The sequence below is a fragment of the Trachinotus anak genome, unplaced genomic scaffold, assembly GCF_046630095.1.
Source record: "Trachinotus anak isolate AG129_WGS33_773 ecotype Australia unplaced genomic scaffold, CSIRO_AGI_Tana_v1 ptg000021l, whole genome shotgun sequence".
In the NCBI taxonomy this organism is placed as follows: Eukaryota; Metazoa; Chordata; class Actinopteri; order Carangiformes; family Carangidae; genus Trachinotus; species Trachinotus anak.
The window spans coordinates 4,868,692-4,892,327 of NW_027273872.1; the positions used below are offsets into that span (position 1 = coordinate 4,868,692).

At 41.0% G+C, this 23,636-nt stretch overlaps 1 protein-coding gene across 10 annotated transcripts in view; it reads right to left on the reverse strand.

Annotated features, from left to right (window-relative positions):
- Window positions 1-23,636, reverse strand: part of atp8a1 (ATPase phospholipid transporting 8A1) — a 103,353-nt gene that overhangs the window by 16,506 nt on the left and 63,211 nt on the right. For all 10 annotated transcript variants that reach the window (XM_071458322.1, XM_071458319.1, XM_071458321.1 and 7 more), the window contains 9 exons: window positions 22,459-22,523; window positions 18,311-18,483; window positions 15,407-15,590; window positions 13,704-13,814; window positions 7,960-8,034; window positions 6,450-6,572; window positions 1,979-2,057; window positions 672-733; window positions 333-389 (listed from right to left, as the gene is read on the reverse strand). In XM_071458322.1, coding sequence (XP_071314423.1) covers window positions 333-389; window positions 672-733; window positions 1,979-2,057; window positions 6,450-6,572; window positions 7,960-8,034; window positions 13,704-13,814; window positions 15,407-15,590; window positions 18,311-18,483; window positions 22,459-22,523 — 929 coding nt within the window. The remainder of the gene's footprint in view (window positions 1-332; window positions 390-671; window positions 734-1,978; window positions 2,058-6,449; window positions 6,573-7,959; window positions 8,035-13,703; window positions 13,815-15,406; window positions 15,591-18,310; window positions 18,484-22,458; window positions 22,524-23,636) is intronic.

The following is a 23,636-nucleotide window of genomic DNA, read 5'->3' on the forward strand; positions in this document are numbered from 1 at the left end:
GTAGGCTTTTCATTTACTGTACATTTCAGCTTGACTAGTTTACCTACTGAAACTGTATATAGAGCAGCATTCATACAGTTTTTGGTGTCTTGTTCGATACCACTTTTATAATTTGGGCTTAAAAGTTCACTTTGTGTGACTACTTGAAGGAGTTACCATACATGTAATTTCGCTTGGTTTACAGTTACAAGCCCAGTGAGACAAACCATAAAGGGATCTGGAGATAAGAAGAGGATGTAAAATATGTCACAGGTATCAGTGGTCGCATAAAATTGAGGAACTGGATTGAGATAGCAGAACCACAGCAAGAGAGGAGAGAACCATCAACTTACCATGGTCCAGGATGAGGTCTCAAGACCGGCTTTAAGACAAACTGTGATGACCACAAACTGTAGAGACACAAATCACACTGACGTTAAACTAAGACTGATGCACTTCCCATGACCAATTTTAGTGTTGAAGGGGGACGCACAACTGAATTTTCCTTAAGGTCATGTTTTTGTTTCACACACAGTTTAAAATTGGAAAAAGCTCTGCAGACAAAATGAAAGGTACAAGAAAAGGAAATGTAACTGATGTTTATTCACAGAAATTCAATAACACTTGGCTCAGACACCTGAACTGTTGAACACAGCAGAAACACTGCCTGTCAAGAAGATTGGTGCACTTACTGTGTAAACCATGTTGCCTAAGAGGAGATAGTCTGGAGTTCTTCCGTTGCCAAAAACAGTATCTGTGAAGGGAATCAACAACAGGAGCTTTTAGGGCGAAAGCTGCCTCTTCTCAGCTCTTGGGTTTCACACAGACTTCCATTAGGTGATCCAAAGAGTAAACAACCAGACAGCATATAGGATATTACTTTAAGTATATCTGAGTGTGATGGTGTAAAACTCTGTTTGAGACTTGGGAACATAAATTGAAAGCCACAGTTGAATGCTGTTTCCATTACTTCCCTTTGAGAGAGGCTGGGATGTTAATTCTGTTTTTCGCAACTATAAGGAAAAGTGTGTTTCTATGAAAATTAATCTGTGAGACTGAAAAGCTTTAATTGGTGTTCATTAATCATAGTCAGAAATTAAATGTTCTGTCCAATTCACTATTTTAATAGAACAGGATTGTTTCTCTGACACAATGGTTATTTATCCTGGCATTAAACTATAATCCAACCTCTTGAGCACACTTTTCCTACAACAGAGGTTAGAAGAACATCCTAAATTAATAAAATTGAAATTGCGTGCAAATCACACAGTCTTATGGCTCCTAACTGCCAATGTGGTTTTGGGCTGGGTTTCAGGCTAAACTATCCACAGTGTGTGACTGCCAGTAGAGAAAGAAAGAGAGGCTCCCTTCCCCTTTACTTCCGGCTGGTCACATGTCTTGTGTGTGCTGAGGCTTCGCTGACAGCCTGTCAGTCAGAGCGAAGGGGCTTGGCGCCTTTGTTTGGAGAGCAGGCCCAAGCTTGTGTGGTCCTCAGCTCTGGCCAGCCAAGACTTACAGGCTCAAAGATCCTTATTCTCTCGTCTCGCACACACAGAGAACTTGCATCTTAATGTGCACAAACATGCACAATTGACCTTATTTGGAAAAATAAAGTTATTGTGAATTTAATCTAAATACAACTGCACACACAAAAATACAGAGATTTGTCTCTTAAGTTAAAAATCATCACTCTGTAAACTGGTTAATCTACTGGAAAGTTTGTATCTGGGTGGTGTGTTTATGAAAAATGAAGTAAGTGAGAATAACAGCATTTAATAGCATTTCAGCAGATCACTGTGTACACACATGCACTGGTGCAAACATGAATATACGCTTGTTAGTGTGTGTCACTGTTGCCGGAGCACACACATGTTTGCAATTCATGACTGGATGGTTGAAGAGAAAACTAATTAAGACAAAGTATGTGTGTTTGACTGTCCTCCCTCTTCATCCACTGAGTCCACCGAGAGCTGTGGCGGGGTCTCTGGGAGCTACTTACCATGCTGGAAGGCTTTAAGAGGGAACCAGAAGAGGATGACGGAGTGGAAGAGGCCGTTCAGACAATGGGCCCAGAAGACCTGCAAAAAGGAGGGGAGAAGGATGGAGGGTACGGAGGCATGAGGAGGAGGAGAGGGAAGGGAGGGGGTTGGTGGCGGCAGAAGATTCCAAGAGGAGAGAGAGGGAGAGACGGAGAGAAAAAATAAAAGCATGAGAAAAGGGTGTGGGGAGCTCCAGCCTTCCAAGTGACCCCTGACCTGGGCCCTTTGTGCCAGCCCAGTGCTAGGCTAAGTGGCGGTTTTGTCGGGGCCTCCTCGCTGAATGGCCACCCCGCTGACAGACACGTTGTATATCCTCTGTGTGTGTTATGGAGGAGAGAGAAGCTGCTGAGTGTGTATACGAGTAGTGAAAGGCAAGTGGACAATGTCAGTGTGCAGGTTTTAACTTCTAGTTTTTTTCAAAGATAACAAAAACAAAAACGGCGAGCATAAGAAACTGCAAAATAAATGTCCTTACCTTGACTATAAGAACATTATACAATATTAATATATGTACTGCCGGTGTGAGGGTTTCCTCTCATTACATTTCATTAGGCTTCGGCCCTTTCATGTGAGAATTTTAACTGGTGTAGAAATAAATGACAGGAGAGTTTAAACAAGCAGAAATCGGTCTCGAAACACACACAGGGAGACTGACAGGTCTGACAGAGATTAAACTGTTTTCATGGTAATTATTAAGGGGCTGGAAAATCGCAGTGTGGACCGCAGTCTGAGTGTGTGTCTGTGTATGCAAGCACGCAGACTTTGGATGAGCCCTTTAAATCAATACTCCCACTCCAAAACCACCTTGTTTCAAATTTACATTATGCAACAGCAGAGCCAAACAAAACACTAATGGCCGATGTAGCATGAAACAGCCGTGAAATCTATTCTGCCAAAAGCCGCTCCACATTTGTGCCCCCTTTTCCTCCTCTGTGCTGACCCAGACATCGGTGTTAATGCTGAGAGCTGAAAATTTGTCAAACCCAGAGAGTAAATGGCTGACGAAGGAAAAATAAAAACAGAGAAAACATCACATTTTAATCTTTGGCCCCTTTTTAATCATTGAATGTTGGCAGATGACCAGTCAGAGGCTTGTTTTCTTAAAAACACCCCTTTCAACAACTTCAGCAAATCTGTCAGTAAAAAATAAAACACGACTTATTTGAGACAAACTGGAAACCCTGAAAAGTTAAACGTCTTGGGACTTATGCAGGTTAGAGTCATATTAGAATAAATACTAGCACTGCTTTACATCCTGGGGTTGTTACAAGTATTCTGCCAGAAAAAGACATGAAAAAGAAGGGAAAGGGGGAGAGAGTAAAGCAGGATGAAGTACAGTGAAAAGAAAAGGTCTTGTTCTAGACTATGAGCCTTCACAATATATCTTGGCCTCAGTGGCATGACCTCCTCACCTTTCCTATCGACCAAACAAAGTCCCGTAGCAGCCACCCCCACCCAGGATTACCTCACCCTCCCACTGTGTACACAAAACCCAATACACTGAGCGAGGGGTGGCCGAAAGCCGCCCCCGCTCCTCTAACTCAAATGTGTACTAAATTATCACTAATGTTACAGTCACATGTTTATCCCAATTAGCCTCCCACTGACAGGCTCAGCTTTCCACCAGCCTCCTCCTCAGCTACCCCACCCCAAACATCGTGGGGGTGCAAACAAGCCCCACTTCCCCTCCACAAGAATGAATGCTAATGAAATCAATAAATGTTCATAATCATTTGTCACAGTGGGATCCTCCCTTTCACCCCTGCAGCCACCCTGCTCTCTTTCTTTCCCTTGTATCCCGGGAAGTTGCTAAGGATCCCCTCCAAATGAATGGCCAGTCTGTCCTGTAAGATTCAGCCCTTTGTGGAACTCCTAATTGCCAAAAAAAAAAAAAAAAAAGCATGAAGGCCAGTAATTAATATCGAGCCAAATATTTCCAGAGCTTCCCACCCCCTCCTGTTTCTTTCTGAACGAGTGGGTATGAAGAGAAAGACGGAGAAATAGAAGTAGTTGAAGAGGCGATTACTGGTAAACAGCTGTAATTACTACGACCACATAAAGAGGAGTGTGGTTTATTACAGTGACTTAAGTGTCGGGGATATGTAATTAAAAGTGAACCGGTGACAGAGTTGAAGCCACACCTCGAGTTTCTAACACCCTCGGTCATTCCCTTCTCTGACCTCAACACAAACAGCTTTAATTCACAAAGACAGTATCTGTTGTGTACAAAAGAGCCAGGCGTGCAGAAAGACAGGCTTCGAGGGGCCAAATTCCTGCTGGATTTTCTCGCCTCGCCTCGGGCCAGCTGCAAGGAAAATATCTCGGGAAAAGAGTGGACAAGCCAGCAAAAACAACCTGCTGACCTGGCCGAGTCATCATTTATGGGTCTTGGAAAATGTGGTCAAACAAAATTGAGGTTCATTTGCTTCTAACTATCAGAAGCATACTTTTGTGAACCTTTTTTGGCACGAAAACCTTAATGAAGTCTTGAAAAAACTTAATGAAGGGAAAATGCACCCCACGACTGAATTTTGGCAACATGTTGGATTAAATCAGCAGTTGTGAGGAAAAATATCTCTAATTCATTGTGTAATTAATGGAATAAAGAGAATGTCTAATACTATCAACGCTTGTAAAAATTACATTTATCCAGAGATAACAAAAAACACTTGTGGAACATGTCTGTTTTTCTTTTTTCATAGATTTACATACAGCCACTAACTTATTAATCAACAGTTTTTTTTCATTATTGGCTCTGGTAGAAATTTTCTCATGTAAATTCTTTTTACAGTTAATAAAACAGGTGTGATATTAGTAGGGCTGTGATTATTTAAATTTTTAAATTTATTTATTTATTTTTATTTTTATTTTAACTTAATTTTTTACGGATTAATCTGCCAATTTGCTTTGTGTATTAAAATCTCTACAAAATGCCTCTTATAATTTCCCACAGCCCAGGTGATGTGTTCAAATTACTTTTTTCAATTACTTTTTTCGAAATTCAGTTTACATGACAAAGAAAAGCATCAAATCCTTATATTTGAGAAGCTAGAGCCGGAGAATGTTGGTGACTGAGAATGACTAAAGAGATTAATTGATTATTCAAATAGTTGCCAACTAATTATCTGTTGGTCAAATAATCAGAACTTAATTGCAGCCCTAGACATTAGTGTCAGACAAAGCGATAAACAAATTTTGTTTAGGAGGAATTTGGAGGATTTAACTTAAATAGGCTGGATGTAAATGGGCTGGAAGTCTCCTGGTGACTTATAAATGGTCAACATTTCTTTCAAGAATCTGAAAACTAACTTGTAACAGAAGTGTAGTGTAGTAGTCCCAACTCAGTAAAACTAGAGGAAATCCAATGTCATCTTATACATGCAGTCTGGTGCTGTGTGGGTTAAACTTGATCTGACAGCCTTGCTCTTTGAACAAACAACTCTCCCACTTAAACAAATTGCATAATTTCCTGCAACAAACGTCTTCACACAATGACAACACACTCTCTCTTTTCCAGCCTCTCTCCAATTCTTTCTGCTGCATCCCCCAACACATCTGACCTTCTCTGCCCCTGACCGTCATGGCCAATCCGTCTTTAATCCACCTCCATGCCGTGCTAACCAGGTCACCACGCCTGTGAGGAGGGTGCAGGAGTCTCTGGCTCAGCATTGAGAAAGGAGGAGACATCTTTATTACCAGCAGGGGAAAGCCAATGGACAGCCCCCGCCACCAGACAGAATAGGTCACACCAGGCCAAACCAGGCTACAACTGGAGACCTCCTGACTACAGCTGCCAGGTCACTGTGACGGGAGAAGCATCAGTCGCTCGCAACAACATGATGTGTCATTAACGTGATGGTAATTGGTTGTAATAGCTGGAACATTTGACCTTTTCATTTCTGTGATGAAGCACAAAAATATCTCTCAATTTTAGATGATACAATGGAAAATTAACAAATTTATGAGTGTTTAGTAATACTTATACAAGTTGAGCTTTATAAATTACCAAAAATTACCGGGTAACGACACTTCCCTTTTAGAAGTTGAACATAACATCATCTGCCAGCGGTGTTGAAATGAGATACAGTAAGTAGTTCATTAGGCCATGGCTACAAACCAACAGCTACAAAAGCAGGTTTGTAAAACTACCATCTAGAATACTCGTTCCCAGGAACCCAAGGGACATTTGCTTGCAATATTGCACCAGATAGGGAGAAACTTGAGAGCCCGCAATCAAGAAATCATGTTATTATTGCTGCAAAGACCGAGACAGACACTGGAAAAGATCTGAAAAAAGAAGTCTTTTAACATAACAAAAGACCAAAGTAGGAATAAGCAAAGAACAGTTACCTAATAGTATTTAAATCTAGTCACGTGCAAATCAAACAGTAAACATGCACATAAAAAACCTGTGATGGAGACTGGTGTTACCTTGGTATTAAAACCCATGGCATTCTGGGAGGTTTTGTAGAGTTCTGGGTATTTCAGCATGTTCTCTTTCCTGCAGGAACGCTCGAATATTCCCAGAGTGAGAGGAGGCAGAGCAGTGAAGATCTACATAAGAAAAATACAAACAGAGAAACATCAGTGGTTTGATGCAAATATTTCCATTTCAAATCAATTAAAAATAACATTCAAATTACTATTCACAAACGTCACCAAATAAAAGTATTTTATATGCAGTGTAAAAAGTTCAATCTAATGTCTAATTATTCCAAACTTATGGTACATGTATGTCTTCACCATTGTAACTATTTCCATATATCAACATTTGGAGCACAATTTGTTTCATTCTGTTTTCCACTTGCGCCTTTTTTATTTTACATCGTTGAAAACCACTGACCTTAACACCCTTCGGGGATTCTTATTTTGATTTGTCATGCTTCAAGTCTGTTCATATGCAAAATCCATGTCTAGTGAACATCTGCGATACTCTTGACTAAGAAGCAGGTATTTAAGCCTAAAGTGTAATTTCTAAGTGGTGTTGTAATGTTCTTTGGTATAGCAGCTGCTGAGAGAGCGGTGAGGGTATTGTGTGGCTGGGGGGCTCAGTGGGTCAGTTGGTGTGAGTTCCTTGCAAGCCCATCTGGAGTGGGAGTCTGTCGGACCAGTGGGCCACAGGACATGCTCCACTGGGCTCCTTCCTCATCAGAGCCAGGCCAAGGAAGATCTCCACTAAGGGGTGGATTCAGCTCATTGACTTCAACAGACTCCCACTGAGCCACAGGAATTCCCCCAGTTTTTGGATAAAGTGAAAGACTGAACCCTCTTTCCACCCCCAATACAGTACTGATTCTCTGAGGTGGTGGTTTATTATGAATTGAATGCAAGATGCAGAGCTGTGGAAATGTCCTTGTCACTTAACAGTTTGTCCCTCCCATTAATTATTTCCACTTGAGGCCGATCAGGAATGTGGGGAAATTTCACTCCACACTTCTCTCATTCGTTTTTGTTTATTGAATTGAGTTGATTTTAATAAACAGTTTAAAGTTACATATCAGCTCAGCAGCAGGGTATTAAAGATCAGCCTTACAGATGCACATTTTTCTCTTCTATTAAATTCATGACAGATTTGAAATATGAGTTCATTAGCGGTGGTCCCATTATAGAGCCCTGTGGGACTCCCTGTATCAGCAGCCAGCTCAGTTGCTGCTCCAGTCTTCCTATTCTTTTTATCATTCAAACGTAGCTGCTCTTGCTAACTACACTCTTTGGGGCAAGTGAAGCTGTTGTTCTTTCACATTCAGTACATAGTTTAGGTCACAGAGGGAATATAGACTTGACAACAGGTCATAAATAAAAGAGAAATTTTTCAGGATGTTGATGACAAAGTCGTGCAATGAAAGGATCAGTTTTAGGGCACCATGGCAAACCAGTGCTGTGTCAGAGAGTGACAGGGGTAAAGTGGGCTGTTTAGAAAGAAAATTTTATTAACACTCACCACGTTGTACAAGCCGATACACCAGCGTTCAAAAAGGATCTGACCTGAGAAGCCATTGACAAACGCAAACCAGATCTGTGGGAGACAAAAATACATACATACAAGTATCAGCCGAGGAAAACATTATCACAGATGTTAAATACATTTTCTATACATGTATTAATCAATCTCAATGACAGACAAAGATGGCAAGGATGGTATCTTGTCCAACACACATTTTAATCAGTAAGCTGCTTAGTCATTCAATTCAATTTTATTTGTATATCTCCAAATCCTAATATACATTATCTCAAGGCACTTTACAGGGTAAAGTCCAGACCCAACAGTTCCCACAAAGAGCAAGCTCTCAGCGACAGGGGGGAAGAAATGAATCTGAATCGTGAATTTCATACTGAAGGCTTCACTCAAAGTAGATGATGAAAACACTACTAAATTTCTGTAGTCTTTCTCACTGCCCTTTATGTGTATGTCTGTATGCTTTCCATTAGTGACAGAGAGGGTGAGTGGTTACCGTTATCTGATTCGAGACAGCCTCACTGTGTACAGACTGACGATCCATTTTTCAGTCACACTACATTCTTCACTGTCTTACGACAAGGGACACCTCAGATAGAGACCGCAGGATCTATCAGTCTTATCACATGAGTAGATCATAGAGAGAACAGCTCCTGCTAATATGTACTTAAAATTAATGAAAGGGTGATGCATCTTGCGATAATGGTTGTTTCAGTCAAAGAGGGAAAAAAATTAAGGTTTCTTGTCAATGTGAAAATCAAAATTAAATGATCCTGAAACTAATATGTTTGTTTAAAGTGCTGACCTGTGATCAACATTAGGATCACTTAGATAAGTTTTAAACTCAGGAAAGACTGAGGCGCCAAAGCATTAGAAATGAGAAACAATGAGTGACAGTGGGAAAGCCAAGACCTCCAGATGCTACCTCCACAATGTAAATTGTCCCCTAGATTCATTACAGGATTACCTACAAACATTTATCAAGCCCACTGTTTCCCTTCATGGTCTACCTGAAGACATGTGGGTGACAGACGAGGTTAGTTATAGGGGCAGAGTCGGCCCTGTGGGACTCTGAATAATGGAAACTTTGATATATCACGTCAGGAAAGCGAGACAGGGGTAATGTCGACCATATGCTGGGTGGAGATGAGGCTTATCACCATATCTTGATTAGTCATACTTAGCTGAACAAAACAATGCATCTGTGGGCAGGACAGAAGCCAGGTATTCTTAAATAGCTAATTTAACATGCAAGTACAGCAACAGATATAATATCTAGTAGGAAAAATGACACGAGTGAATCTTTGTTCACTTGTTGATTGTTGAAAAGTAGATATGTTTAACACACCCTGGAGAAAAATTGTATGTGCAAGATGAGAATTGCTTGTATTCTGACAGTGAGTCAGAAATTGCTCCTCATATTGTTTCCATTTGACACTTCGTGGTCCAGAATTGGCTCTTGCTCACGCCAAATCTGTCAAGGGAACATCAGGGGTGCTGTGTTTTGGCCATGGCCAACCAAGCATTTCCTCGCTTCATTTAACTTCATTATGAAGGCATGAACTGCTACAAATTCTCAGATTGGGACAAAGCCTGTCTGAGGGCCCCACCCGCCACTGCCACTGTCTACACGACCAATACCAATCTGCCACTGGCCTTTCCCATTTAATCGTGTAAGCATATGCATGAAAACAAATGTCCAATTCTCCCTTCATTCCCTCAGTTGAAGAGGAGAGGCCGGGTGCCTATAGATGAGACCTGCGTTTCTGAATGTGCCCCCAGACCCTCCCCTCCCTGCCACACCCACCCATCACAAATTGCACCCTCCACTCCATCAGGTGCACTCTACCATGATGTTGTTTCTTTATATGAGGGGGGCCTGTTTTCTAATTCACGTGGGATGGACCATGTGGCTCTGTAACCATGAGAATCAGAAGGTGGTGGACAGTACATCTGCTGGCAGTGTGATAATAGTTTTAGGTATTTGGGGTCTTGGCTTGTGGAGAAATACATTCAGATGCCGTTGCTATGGGTTATGTGTAGAAGAAGCCCAAGCCATGAGGCAGGTTCAACCATTAGCGTGGCTTAAGCAATGGTAACGAGAGGCTAGCGGGTAGGTCAAACTGCTGAATTAATTACAGCTCTGCTCAATAAGAGGCTCTGGGCTGATATATTGTTGTGCTAAGTTAAAAAAGGCTCCTATTCATAGCATGTGGTAACTGCTTCTGTGTGAGTGTTTTGGCCTGGTCCTTGGGGTCCCAATAGCGTCCCTCTTTTTCTCCCTCTCCCATCTCTTGAGGGACAGATGCATTGATTTGCTCATTAGGGGAAGTACCAGGCAGGATTTTTCTTCCCCTTTTCTTCTCCTCATTGAGTGGCACTCAGCAGAGGGGTGTGGCTGGCCTCTCTCCCCGACTGCACATCATGAAAAACAGTAATGGGGGGAAGCCGGAGCTGAGAAAAGGGGGATTGGGCAGCGGCTAGCCGATCAGAAGACTTCTTGCATATTCATCAGCGAATCAAAAATCATTGATTCCATGGCTGTGCCACAGCTCTGCAGGCCTCCACTACGAGTGGCTATGGGGTGGAGGGGGTGGCGGGAGCATGACATTTGTCCCCAACAATGCTACTCTTAAGCTTAGTATTGCAGAATTGCTAATGGAATTCATACACAAAGAAGGCAAAGAATAAAGAGGAGACATAAAGAAGGAGCTGATATGCTGGAAATATGTGGAGCTACAAACACAAGCTGTCTTACAATGCCAGGAACGGCCTCTGTGCTTTCATTCAGAGCGCTACTGGTCGGCAAGCTTTGCTCAGCAACTCAGAGGCTTCTCTGACTACACCGAGCCGCCCTGAATGAGCTTTCATGTAATTGCCTCATAAATGCCACTTGTCCATCAGCCTCCTCTTTAGCACCCTGCAATGTGTCAATCAAACGTGAGTGGCCAGCTGGATCGTTCATTTGAATTGAGTTGCTATGGCTTCTTCTGGGAAGGTCTCTTAGCTTGAATGTAGTTGAATTCAATCCTTTTCACTCCTCTTCTTTTGTTAACAGCCTAATTTGCAACAAAGTCGAAATTATGGATTCTACTGAAAGTTTGCTAAGAACACACTGTTAAAAAATGATGATTATAACTTTTTTCCAATCACACAGAATGCATGATCACACGTAACTGTTCTGATTGGCTGTAAGAACGGCAACCATTGTAAACAGCATTTGGAAAACCACAAGAAACACAAGAGACAAGCATCTCCAGCTGCCAGTCTTTCATCGACTCGAGCGACAACCTTAGTGTCTGTGAATCAAAAGTGACCCTTATTGAGTCACAGGAAATCCTGAATTATCACACAACTGTTCCAGGCGGAGTTGTGCTCACATTCATGTCTTCATAATAGCTGCAGAACTCTTTACCCTCCTACTCCGTGTCTCTTAAAATGAACCAAAGACCCAGTGGAAAGAGAGGGAGATGAAAAGAGGCTTAAACACAGTGTCCCAGTCGTGGAATTCAAATTGTGACACACACTGTACAGGACAATGGTGCTGTGAACAAAAAGTTAAAATTCCCGTCAACCTCCTGAGCAAGGTACCCTGGGAGTCGACGGGAAAAACACATGAGCACAAAAGTAAACCCATTAGTGCAACAAATGCAGCTTTTACCCACACCCTGGGGTTGCTGCTGTGTTAGATGTCAGGCTCTTGCAAAACAGGGAACATTTGAAATTTCGAGGCAGCCAAACAGTGAAGAAATGTCCTATTGAATCCCTTGAATCCCCCGAAGGAGCGTAGCGTGGGGGGGGGGGGGTTATGTTTTCAGGGAGTAACAAAAGGTGTGCTATAAAGAAGCTCGCCCTGCAGACAGAACTATAGATGTTATGTTCCACTTGTACGAAAAGACCTGCTTTGAAAAGGGACCTGGTGTATTTCAAAGGTATATTGCAGTTGGACACAGAAGGAGCGGATAAACAATGTTGAGAGGAATTTTGAGCAGGTTTTGATGTGATTGTAGCATACAGGTCAGGTCAGAGTAAAAATGAGAATAAAAGGCAGAGGTTTGCATAGTTTTGACTGTGTGTCATATATACAGTGCATTAGAAGTTGTGCCACCTCTTCTGGATTGGAAAATGAAAGAAATGTAACATTTAGGCACAGATAAAATGTCATATGTAATGTTTTTGCCCACAGAAAATTTAATTTGCTGCAAATTGAATTTCATTTTGAACTTGAATATGTAACTAGTGTTTTACCTTATCTGGAAAAGGGCAGCATGATCAAACAGTTGCGGTGCCTACAACTGCAGTTATAGCCTGGAAAGAGACCAACTGACCCTCTTTCACTTGAGGTCACAAGAAGCCAGAAGCAGACATGCTGGAATGTAAAAGGTAGTCTACTGATTTTTCATGGCATATAAAGTAGAATGAGGATGAAAAGGGGGATCAGAGGTTAAGTGTCACAGAAAGAGGATGAACAAAAGACAATTTTAAAGTGCTCATATTTCCATGACAGGTTATGTGGTGATGATATTTTAAAAACATGTGGCCAATTCTTTCCTGCCACTCCAGCATGGCCAGGGAGTGCTCTCCAAATTGTCCCCTTTTCACAGAGGAAAGATAAAGGAAGAGTGTAAATCATTTTCTCTCTGTGGGTATTGGACCCCCTCAGGCAACACAAGTGAAGACAGTGCTCAAATCCCTAAATATTTGTTCTTTTGTGTTACTATAGGTTCATCATGTCTGTCCTTACTTCTTAGTTTGTTTTTATTTTATGCTAGTAAGTATAACCAAAGACATTTTTTCCACACTGGGCAATAATGGGAGTAATGGACAGGCATTAACTTGCAATTAAGAGCATGACTGGTTCTTATGATCATATGGCTCCACATCTTCAAGGTAGGTTTATTACACACAGAAAAGCACCGTACGTCCATTAAACTTTCTAATATGTAGCAAGGGACAAAATGTGATTCAACACTCTGATGTGCGGATTTTCAGAGGATGCAATGCCAAAGTTTCTAACCTCTGTCAAACAAGTCCCCGGCCAGTAGATCAAAACATCTGAGCACTCCCAATGATAAAGCTGCTGCTGATAGGAAGCACTTAACCTGTCTGGTCTTTCTTGGTTATAGCTCTGAACCTGCAATCAGTAATGGGTCTGGTATCTGTCAAATGCCTTCGAACCCACCGCACACCAACAGACCACTGATATACAGGGAGAGTGGGGCTTGATGGTAGATAGGAACAGTATTCATTACCCGATATTCATTTTCCATACCAAGCAAATCAGTTAAAATTTCCTCTCCATTTAACCCAAACTTGACAAAATTATATTAATGTAGATTAATGTAGGTTCCCAGTTTTCACATATGAATGATGGATCATTCAGATGAATTGTGTGAATTAATATTCTTAGGATTCAATAACTGGCGAGGATTTCCCAAAGGCAGACTTCCAGTTAGACAGGTATAGTTTTCCCTTCATTACTGACTGAGTGTCTGTGTTTGTTTGTGCATTTTCTGTCCAGGCTTGTCAAAACTCAAACCATTCACCCAGGAGCTGGACAAACTGGCAGGTAATGTGAGGGACCAGTCAAGAGAAATACAAACATGGAAACTCTAACAAGCAATCTTACCTTTTTATAATCATGTCATGTGAAAAAATCTCAAAGCTCTGCATTCAGATCTGATTCATTACATGATGCTCAATCTTGAAAACTACTGTGCGAGAGTTACCTCAATGATGTAGAGGACAATATTCTTGTAGAAGCAGTACAGGATACACTTGGCTACGCGGTTGTAATTCCAGGCTCCGTGGACGAGCAGTAGATTCTTCAAGTATTTGAACTGTGTGGGAGGGAAGTAAAAGGACAAGATGAATGAATAGTCAAAGTCTGTGTACAGTACACTGTCTAATGGCTCCTCGTAATCAGAGATCAGTGCTGGAACACTAAGGCAGTTACAGGAACTTCAAGATTAAAGTCAGTAGGGGGTTAAAGGACTGATGAGGCATTGTGGCCAGAGCTCTCACTAACACATTCCACAAATTTCTAGTCAAAGATTGTAAGACCAAGCTTTGAGTTCCTGAGAATGGAGGAGTTCAAATGGGAGTACTTGAGAATAATAGTTTAATGCCTTTATAATTACACCGCCATTTACTGTCTGTGGTGAACTTCAAAATTTTACTGCAATTTCTGGATGGTAAGTGTGATTACATTGCAGCAGATCTCTGTGGCATGTGCTTCATCTTAGTTGTCAGGAAATAACTAAAACAAAGGACACAATCTACACCACATCCTCTTGTCTCTGAAACTGAAGCAGGAGATAAGAGGAGTAAAACTAAACGTACAATTTTGAGTGAAATATAATATTGTTTACTTGAAGGTCTGTCTTTCAGTGGCAGTACAATATTCCTTCACAGTGGCGGCCCCCAGTTAGTCTGACCCTTCAAATGGTCGGCTCAAACATCAGTTAACACTGATCTGAGCTGATGACAGACGGCCAGCAGAGGTGACTCGGCCCAAAGCCTCTTCAATGTTCTCTTGCTTTAACAGATAATTCTGAGCTTTCCAGAGCAAAATCTTAGAAACTGGCTCCCTAATCATCTACAACAGCAAGGAGCCCATCTGGTTCTCCACAGCATTAATATAAATCATGTACAGGAACAGAAAATAAGTTACACAACTTCTGAGGATTGATTTCAGTTTGCAGTCTGCAAATTACAGTTAATGTACCGTTACGCCAATATACGGAAAACACCACTGGAAGTCTGGAGATGTAATTTAATTTGATGCTGGGACGCAAACTAAATTGATTAAAAGAGGCCACCTGTCTCTGAAAGACATACATGTTCTACATGCCATGCGGATTGAAGGGGGCACTTAAGACAAACCCAAGTCTCTTGAATGTTAATTGCATACTGCAGTACAGAGAGTGCACTGTGTTGTAGTCAGCTACTGGTTTCCCATACTCTCAGACCCTGTGGCTGTAAAAGAAACATGATGCACTAAGTGGCATGCTGTGTAGAAACAGAACCATGATACACGAACTACAGATTTTTTTGTTGCTTTTCGGTATCACATGACAATACAGAGTTTCAGACAAACTGGTTACTAGGACATTAGTATGTATTTAAGTAGCATTTTGCCGGGATCTGTTTCTGTATAGTTACGTTGGGAGTTGGGTGTCAGCAGATGCCTGTTCTACAGGTGTTACTTCGTTACCGTATAAGCTAATGCCCTGGCAGACATAAGATCTTTTGTTGCTCAGTACAATGTGCCAAGCTATCACTAACACATATTACACTTGAGACAGTTGGTGGAATCTGACTTTTAGTAGAAGGCTATCAGTTTATTGCAGGATGCATCTGCAGCTTCAAAGCAAACATATTCTGATCAAGTTAAAATCTGATTATTTATGTTTTCCCACTTGTAGCTCACCTGGGCAATAGAGTAGTCAGAGGAGTTCGCTGCCTGCAGACCCTCGTTGCCTGAGATTCCCACTCCGACATGAGCCGTCTGGATCATGCCCACGTCGTTAGCACCGTCACCAATGGCCAGCGTGATCACCTTTACCTGTTTCTTGACCATCTCCACCACCTCTGACTTCTGAAGAGGAGATACTCTAAAAAGGGAGCAGTAGCACAGGAGATGGTACACAGTGAGAATCTAATGAAACTATTGATAGGTATGTGTTGACCAGCAAGTGCAATTAATGAGGAGAAATCTGTCTTGGTAAAATTGGTACAATGAGTCATACAGCACACAGAGCAAAGGTGTGGATGTGAGATTATATATACACATTGATATAATTTGGAAATTTTATTTCCTACTTTCCCATTATTGACACTATAACTGAGGTGTTAATAAAATAATATTCATTCTAAAAGAGTCTTGAGATCAGTACTTAAAATAGTAAGTGGCAGTTGTGCCAATCTGTGTGAACACCCTAGGTGTGAAGGCAGGTGAGCTCTGGGTGACAGGGTGGACCTCTGCTTGTGTTTTGCCTTCATGATCAAACTCCTCACTGTCAGGTGAGGCAGCTGGTGACATCATGTGTACAGGAGGAAGAACATTTTTGTCTTCAGTGCCTACAGAAAGCATCGACCACCCCTGGAAAGCTTTTAAATTTACAGTCCTACAACAAGTATAATATATAGGGTTCTCCTTAAAAACAATGTATAAACTCATATAAAATGAATCCCTCTCAATCTTCACTTATGAAGCATTAGAAGTATCTGGTGACATATGTATCTGCAGAGACCCTGTCCTCTGCCTGTATTTTCTGATTTTCTCCTTATCTTGCTCTGTTTGGGATGCTTGTGGGCTGCAACCTTCGGGCAGTGGTTGTGTAGCTCCCATCCATTAGGGTGGTGTGAGAACAGGACTCTATGAATACATAGTGACAAGTTTGTATCGCTGCTCTCATTCTGTCATGGATGATCTGGCAGTGCAGCACCCTCCTGCAGGGTTGTGTGGAAGTTTGGGTGTGTTTATTTTTACTTTAGAATGTAACCGCTGTGAAACAATCAGTGTTTTATTTCCCTTCAATGCTTTGTTCACCCTAACGTCACTCCCTCTCTTCATTCACTCTCTAGCACGCTCAAATACCACTGCTCTCTCTCTCTCTCTCTCTCATTGAGCTGGGAGGAAGGGGCCAACTTCGAATTGTGTTTATACAAACAGCAACTAACAAATGCTGCATATTATACCTTTAACTTGTGCTTGTCAATCACCCTTTGCAGAGTTGTGTGGAGTGTTCCTTTGTCCTTACCCATGATACTGACTCAGCCGAGGTTTATACATTTTTACTACAATCAGTACTACAAAAACCCTTTAGGCACAGGTGGTTTCCATTTATGTGAGTCCTGAACCCGATGGGCTGCACTTGTGATGATTTAGGAGTGTCCTATTAAAGGGGATGAATGTTTATGCGCACACGCATTTTGTGTAGAGTTGACAGTGACAAGGACTGAACTGGATGAACTAGGAAATACCACCACAAAGACTACTTGTCATATTCTGGGAGATGACTTTCCTGTGTCTACTGCTGTTTCTCCCTCCTCTTAGAGACCCTCTAAGACCTCTCTTATTGGGTCCATTAAGCAGAGCCAATGTTAGGTTGATGGCTGTGACGCATCTTAATAACTTTTCTTTTACAGGACTTCAAACTTGACTCTATAGCCTCTGTAAAGCCTGAAGCCTCCCACACAGGAGCTTACTCTTCGTCCACTAAAATGGGGGTAGTGCACAGCAAAAACAGTCTCCAGAGATGATGTTGTAAACTGCATGTCTGTCTTTAGCTGTGAAACTGTTAATGTTTATCTTCTCTGTGGTTTAAGAGGCCTCATTCATCTTGTGGTGTCTCTTAGTGCCCACTGAGTGTGCACAACGCAAAGGCAGGTAGAGGTGGGGGAAAAAATAAATAAAAAATTGATGTAATGCACTGAGTCATAGTGTGGTACCTGAAGCTTTGCTGTTATTCTGAAAATATGGTGCTGACTTCTGGCCCCAGACCCCGTCACGGTTGCTTGAGTATTTAAGTACTTCCTGTTACTTATGTGGCCTGGGCAAGTCAACAGTGTACCTTCATAATGTTGAAAGTTTCTATTTAATTTCATAACTATAGCACTTTTTAAACTTTTGTCATAAAAATCCTTGCTGACCTTTGTGGCAAAGACATTATACTTTATAGTTCAACCATAGAGCTTTTAATTTAATTGCAGTCATTTTTTTAAGCAAACATGCTGAACATTAGTCACTTCTAGCTTCTAAATTGTGAGGATTTGCTGCTATTCTGTTTTACATCACTGTAAAATGGGTTTCAGGCTATTGCTCTAACAAAACAAGCAAACTGATGACATCAGCTTCAGTTCTGGGGTTGTGTGATGGACAATTATTTACAATTTGCTGAGATTTCATGGGTAAAACAATGAATTGATCGGTCATTAGTTGCAACCCTACTTGAATGTCTCGCTCACTTATAATATTTGAACATTTGACATGATCAGTTTTGTCAAGTTGTCAAAGTTTGAGGGTCCATGTGTATATTGTCTGGGGAAAAAAAATTATCACAAAGTAACTCTGTTCTCAGAAATGATCCATCTCTTTATACCTACATGGGTTCTTTTAATGATCTACTGCATTAATTATATATTTGGGAATGGCTTCAGTGTGTGTGAGTGTGTCTGTATATAGCACTGTATGCAAGTATTGTATGTTTTCCAAACATATCAAAAGACCAAAAGTTAAGTCTTTGCAACAAGAACAGTGTTTTCATTCTTTCATGTTGGAAAGTGGAATAATTGTCTGACGTTTATTTTATTGTTTGGGGGTAAATCTTACCTGCAGCATATGACAGCTTTACAGGAGAGGGCGAGGTCCAGGAAGTACTGTCGCACTCCGAATGTAAGGGCGTATTTGAGAGTCTTCCCGTCAATAATGAGAGCAAAGTCGTTTTCCTTGTAGAGGGCATCTCCCAGCATTCCACAGTGGTGGCTGAGTAGTTCCCTTGTTCCCTGTGTGATGGAAAACATTTAATGAATTTTAGTTTTATTAATGTAATTAGTCATTATAGTTTCAAGTCTCTGGTGTTGTATGTGCCAGAGGCAATATGCACTACTGTTTACTGACTTAGCCCCAGTGCATTGGTTTTCAAGAATCAAGTGTAGAGGGTTAATTATTATTAATTCACGTATAAGTCAGCTTGTAATAATTTTACTTTAAAGGCATTTGTCAATTTGTTAATGAATAAAAAAGAATAAATACAAATATTATACAATTATTAAAATCATGCCATCTATTTTCTCAGCAAATTAATTACGTGCACCTAAATTCCATTAAAAAACCATGAAAATATATTCTGTGCTTCATTAGCAATATTTCAATGGTTCATTACAAAATAATTGCAAATGTTACATCAGTTTTTTTCTGGCATTTTACAACTTTTGTCTTAGCCCAAAGAAGTTTCAGTGTTTAGAAGTTCAAGTCTAAGAATAAAACATTTGTGCAAATGTAACATAAACTTGCTTCATTGCTTGTGTCACTACATTTTGTGCAACACAAAGTACTCCACAAATACATTGATATAAAGGGGATATTACCTCATAATACTCAAGTCTATTAATCTCTACTCAGTAACTAAGTGTTTTAGCTCCTCAATGTTCATCTTGTCTCCAAATAACATTTGTTTTAAATAGTTGCGACAGATCTGTTCAGTCTGACTGCTAATCCCCAAATGCTGCAGACCAGCTGCTCTTGATATTTTATATATTTATTATGTTTCTCATGCTTATTACAGTCAGACCTTGGCCACGAGGTGATAACATAGACAAGCTCTGCAAATGGATCATGTTTGCTCATTCAGTATATACAGCTATGACGATGATTGATGATGAAAATCTACAAATATGAGGATATGGTGTTCTGGTATACAGTCATATGGACAGGATGGATGGAGAGGTGAGATCATCATTGTATTCATCATTCAGTCATCTTCCCCACAGATGGTGAAGCCATTAGGAGATTTAAAAAAATCTCTATGGAACCATTTTCTGAGGGACCAGTAGATGTACCACATGTATGTTTTCATTAAAAAAGTAAAAAATATTTCAGAAAGTCACCTGGCCTCAAAGGTACAAAAATATAAGAGAGGCACTTCTTGCAATAATATCTCTAATGGTGGTGTGGTAGTATTCAGCAAATGCACAGGTACAAATGGTTAAGACTGTTCATGAATAGTTTATCCAAGCTGACTGTGTGTTTGATAGTGTGGTACAAGGTTGTAAAAGATGGCTTCCCAACCTTAAACTATTTAAAGGAATATAATAGAGGAGAAAGAGGGTGTAAAGGGGTTATAGGACTATAGAGGGGAGAAAGACAGACTTAAATGAGCAGATACAATGCACGGTATCAAACATAATGTGCCAAGCAGATGCTCAAACAGCTGTAATCATTAAAAATGGTGGTCATTAACAGGACTCGGGGAGGGAGGGGTATGGCCTGGTGTTGAGGTCAAATATGTCACAGCAGTCAGACTGTACCAGGGGAACCACGCAACGTTCGCTTGGCATAACAAAATTTTGAAACCCCAGCTTAAAGGAAATATTTGGAGAAAGGGGCTTTACGTTTCACAAAGCGAGAGAAGGAGAGTGAGAGACACGCACAGAAAGAGATGATGGATTAACAGAGGAGAGAAACTGAGCAAGAGGATACAAGCAGAAAGCAGCTGTGAGGACTTAGCCATCCCCGATGGGGTGTGTAAAACAGCATGAGATGGTGAGCAGAGGACAGGCGGGTATGGATGTGTATGTGTGTGTGTGTGTGTGTGTGTGTGTGTGTGTGTGTGAGAGAGAGAGTGCAAGTCAGAGTAGATACAGGTTGTGAGCTCTATATTCAACCACAAGCCGAAAACGAAAGTCTCTCCATCTCAGTTAACATTGTGATTTCAGATGACATCTCAGTGTGAGTGCGTCTCCGTGTGTGCTTTGTATAAGCTGATATACCACATGTATGAGAAAGAATTCACTCTGTTTGGGGCACAACCTATTAATTACATACTGTGATAAGCTAAGTTTATCATTTCCTCAAGTAGAGCGGCCATTTCCCCCCTAATTTCCACTGAGGAATTTTAGCACTAATGCTATATGTCGCCTCCTAAAACCTCTTTGTTATGACTATAATGACCAGTTTAGCCTATGTGACTAGCTAGTGTTTAGTTTTGGAATGGGTATGTGGCCTCCATTCAGAAATCCACAAGAGCTTCCCATAAAGACTGAGCTCCATTGTTGATATAGGTTTTGAGTGATATAGGCAACAGGACATGACACTCATGATGTGGAATCTGGACAGTTGTATGGGTGTAGTGTCATCATCTGTTGAAGACTTGGAGGCACACAACAAGGGGATGCTCCACCTTAGTTTCAAGTGTGTGGACATGTACTTTGCCTTTACTTCGCTGCCCTGCATCTCACTGAAAAACACACCTAAGTGTGAACAGCTAAGCTGTGTGTTTGTGCTACAAATGATATTTTTCCAATCTGATCTTCCCCTGGATATTGTATTATTATTTTTTGATCCTGATTTCATTAATAACCCAAAAAAGACAAATAACCTTTTTTTGTTAAAAAGTAATGAGCTCAATTTATCTGCAACTGTACTTTGTAATGATTAATATACTAATGCTCAATACGTTCTGTTAGTTCTCTAAATGATTAAACACACTGAGTAGAAGACAAAGCTTTTCAAAATGACCTAATCCTACCTTGGAGACCAAGTTTCACTTTGGGAATTTCAGTTTAAGTAAGATTTAGTGCAGAGGATGTCTAAAACTCTGTCCTCCCTTTGATAACCATTTCTAAACACAGCAAAGAGGGACGCCATGCTCCAATTACTCTCTTTCACAGCACGACAGCGCTCAGAATTACCAGTTCTGCTGCCTGGTCCTCTGTTGACTGTGCCTCCTTCGTCTTGGTGGAGAGTTTTAACAAACTGCCTTATGTAAGCATCTGCTCAACCACAGGAGAATAGGAGCTGACATTTCAAAGTGCCGGTCTGTGCGCTTTACGAATACACCGACCCTAAATTTCAACCTCTACTCTATTTATCACGCTTAACGACTGGCTGACAGAATGAAGGCCGTCCGTCATCACCCCAAAACACCCCCCTGTTGCTTTCCCCTCCTTTATCCACTTCTTTTCACTATCCCCCTCCCCTTGCCCGACAAACTAAACTCAGTCAAGTTTCTGCTCCATCTGCGGCTCCTCTGCTTAGCTTTCTCCTGATGGAAGTGCAGGGACTTGCCCTTTTCAATCTCAGAAACAACAGACAAGGCTCTCCTGCCGGGGGATCAACAGACTTCTCTGCTGGGTGTCTTAAAAATGTTGAAGGCAGATTTGGGATGTGTGGTGGCTGTGTGTGTGGAAGGCTCCCCGTGGAGTTTCAAGACAGGGGCTGGGTGTGGAGATGAGGGGATTATGGACATGGATGTCCTCACGTCATATTTTTAACCTTAACATCTGTAACATCTGCAAATATTTCTTAGTAAGCGTTTCACCTTTTTTCACAGTTTAAGGTGGACAGAAATTTCTATGTACACATCTAGAACTGTATGTAATGGCTGCCAGTATTGTGTTAATCAGTTCTGTAGTCTAATTAAAATCTGCCCTGACATTAGCATAAACAAAGAACTTGTACCACTGAGTGGAGTTGCACTTAAATTTTGCCTTCAATGACAATAAAAGCTTTCTGATTCTGACTCTAGTTAGCTTAGCTTTTGAAGAAGCTGCACACACATTTAGGTTTCTATTTCTGGTATTTTAAAGGAGAAATGAAATTATGAGATTTAGATTAGATTTATGAGTGGATTAGAGGAAATGACAGTCTTAGTAAATATATTTGTGAAACAATGGTGAGCTTTATGTGCCTTGGTTCGTTCATTAGTTCTTTATGTAAGGAAGTCAGATCCTTTAAAAAGTAAAAAACTAAATACTCACATCAAGAGTGTCCTCATTGATCACAAGCATTCCCATGTTCTTGGTCAGCAGCTTGCAGGAATGTCCTACAGTAAAAAAAGAAGAAGAAGTAAAAAAAAAAAAACAAAAGATGAAACACCATGTTTTGAAGAGCAAATTTATTAGTTTTGAAAAGCAGAAAATATTTTAAATAAACTAAATCAATACTCAGTTACTGCATCAAAATGTAGTTTCAATAACTTTTTTTATCTTAACAACTTATCTGTGTGTGGCCCAAACATGCACACACACTTTAAACAGATAAAACACAAAAGAAGAAAGAAGAAAACACAATCAAATAAATAAGGGATAATACAGGATGCAGAAATACATTTTGAGGGATACCAATTAAAATGTTACAGCCCAGAGCTGGTGTCTCGGGACATGACTAATGAGTTTGGTTTACAAGGGTTTGTCAGTTTCCTGTTTTAATAGGCGGTTACAACTCTGAGTTACCCAACATGGCTCTCTGGGGAGTATTCCCCTCAGCTCTTGGCCGGGACAGATGCTCAGGGTCACCAGCAAGGTGGTAGAGCACGCCTCCCATTGGGGAAAACAAAAATGTTTCTAGAATCAAGACTGAAGCCTTCAGTTTCGAGCTGTGGCTATATGAAAAGGCTGACATCTGTGGCATAACCACATGAATATTTGTGGGCTTCAACACTTTGCTTCTGTCTGGAAGGAGATTTTCATTTCTTTAAGGCGGTTACCACAAATCCCATGTTTTGTTAATACATGGGTGGCATTTTCTGTGAGTGAAACTGAGATAAGATTATGTATAAAACACACAGTCACACTCAAACACAACTGTGCATACACAGTACACAAACATACAGGGGGCCTTGCATGCGGAAATGAGTAGGTTTCACCCCCAGAGTCAAAACCAAACAGGGTTGGGGTCTGGGGTCTGGCAGATTGTTTTCTTAAGCGCAAAGGTGCAAACGTCCAGAAATTTGCCAATGTGTGGAAAATGTCTCCCCATCTCAACACTGTCTCTACCCCTTGCCCTCTTGTCAATTCCTGCCACAGCCCTTCCGCTTAATGTGTTTACCTTAAGCTCATTTGACTGCGGCCAAACTGCCCTTTTTTGTATTTCACCAGAGAAAGTTGAATTCCTGGCCTTTCTCCGTCTCAGGCGGAACTAAACACTGCTCCCACAG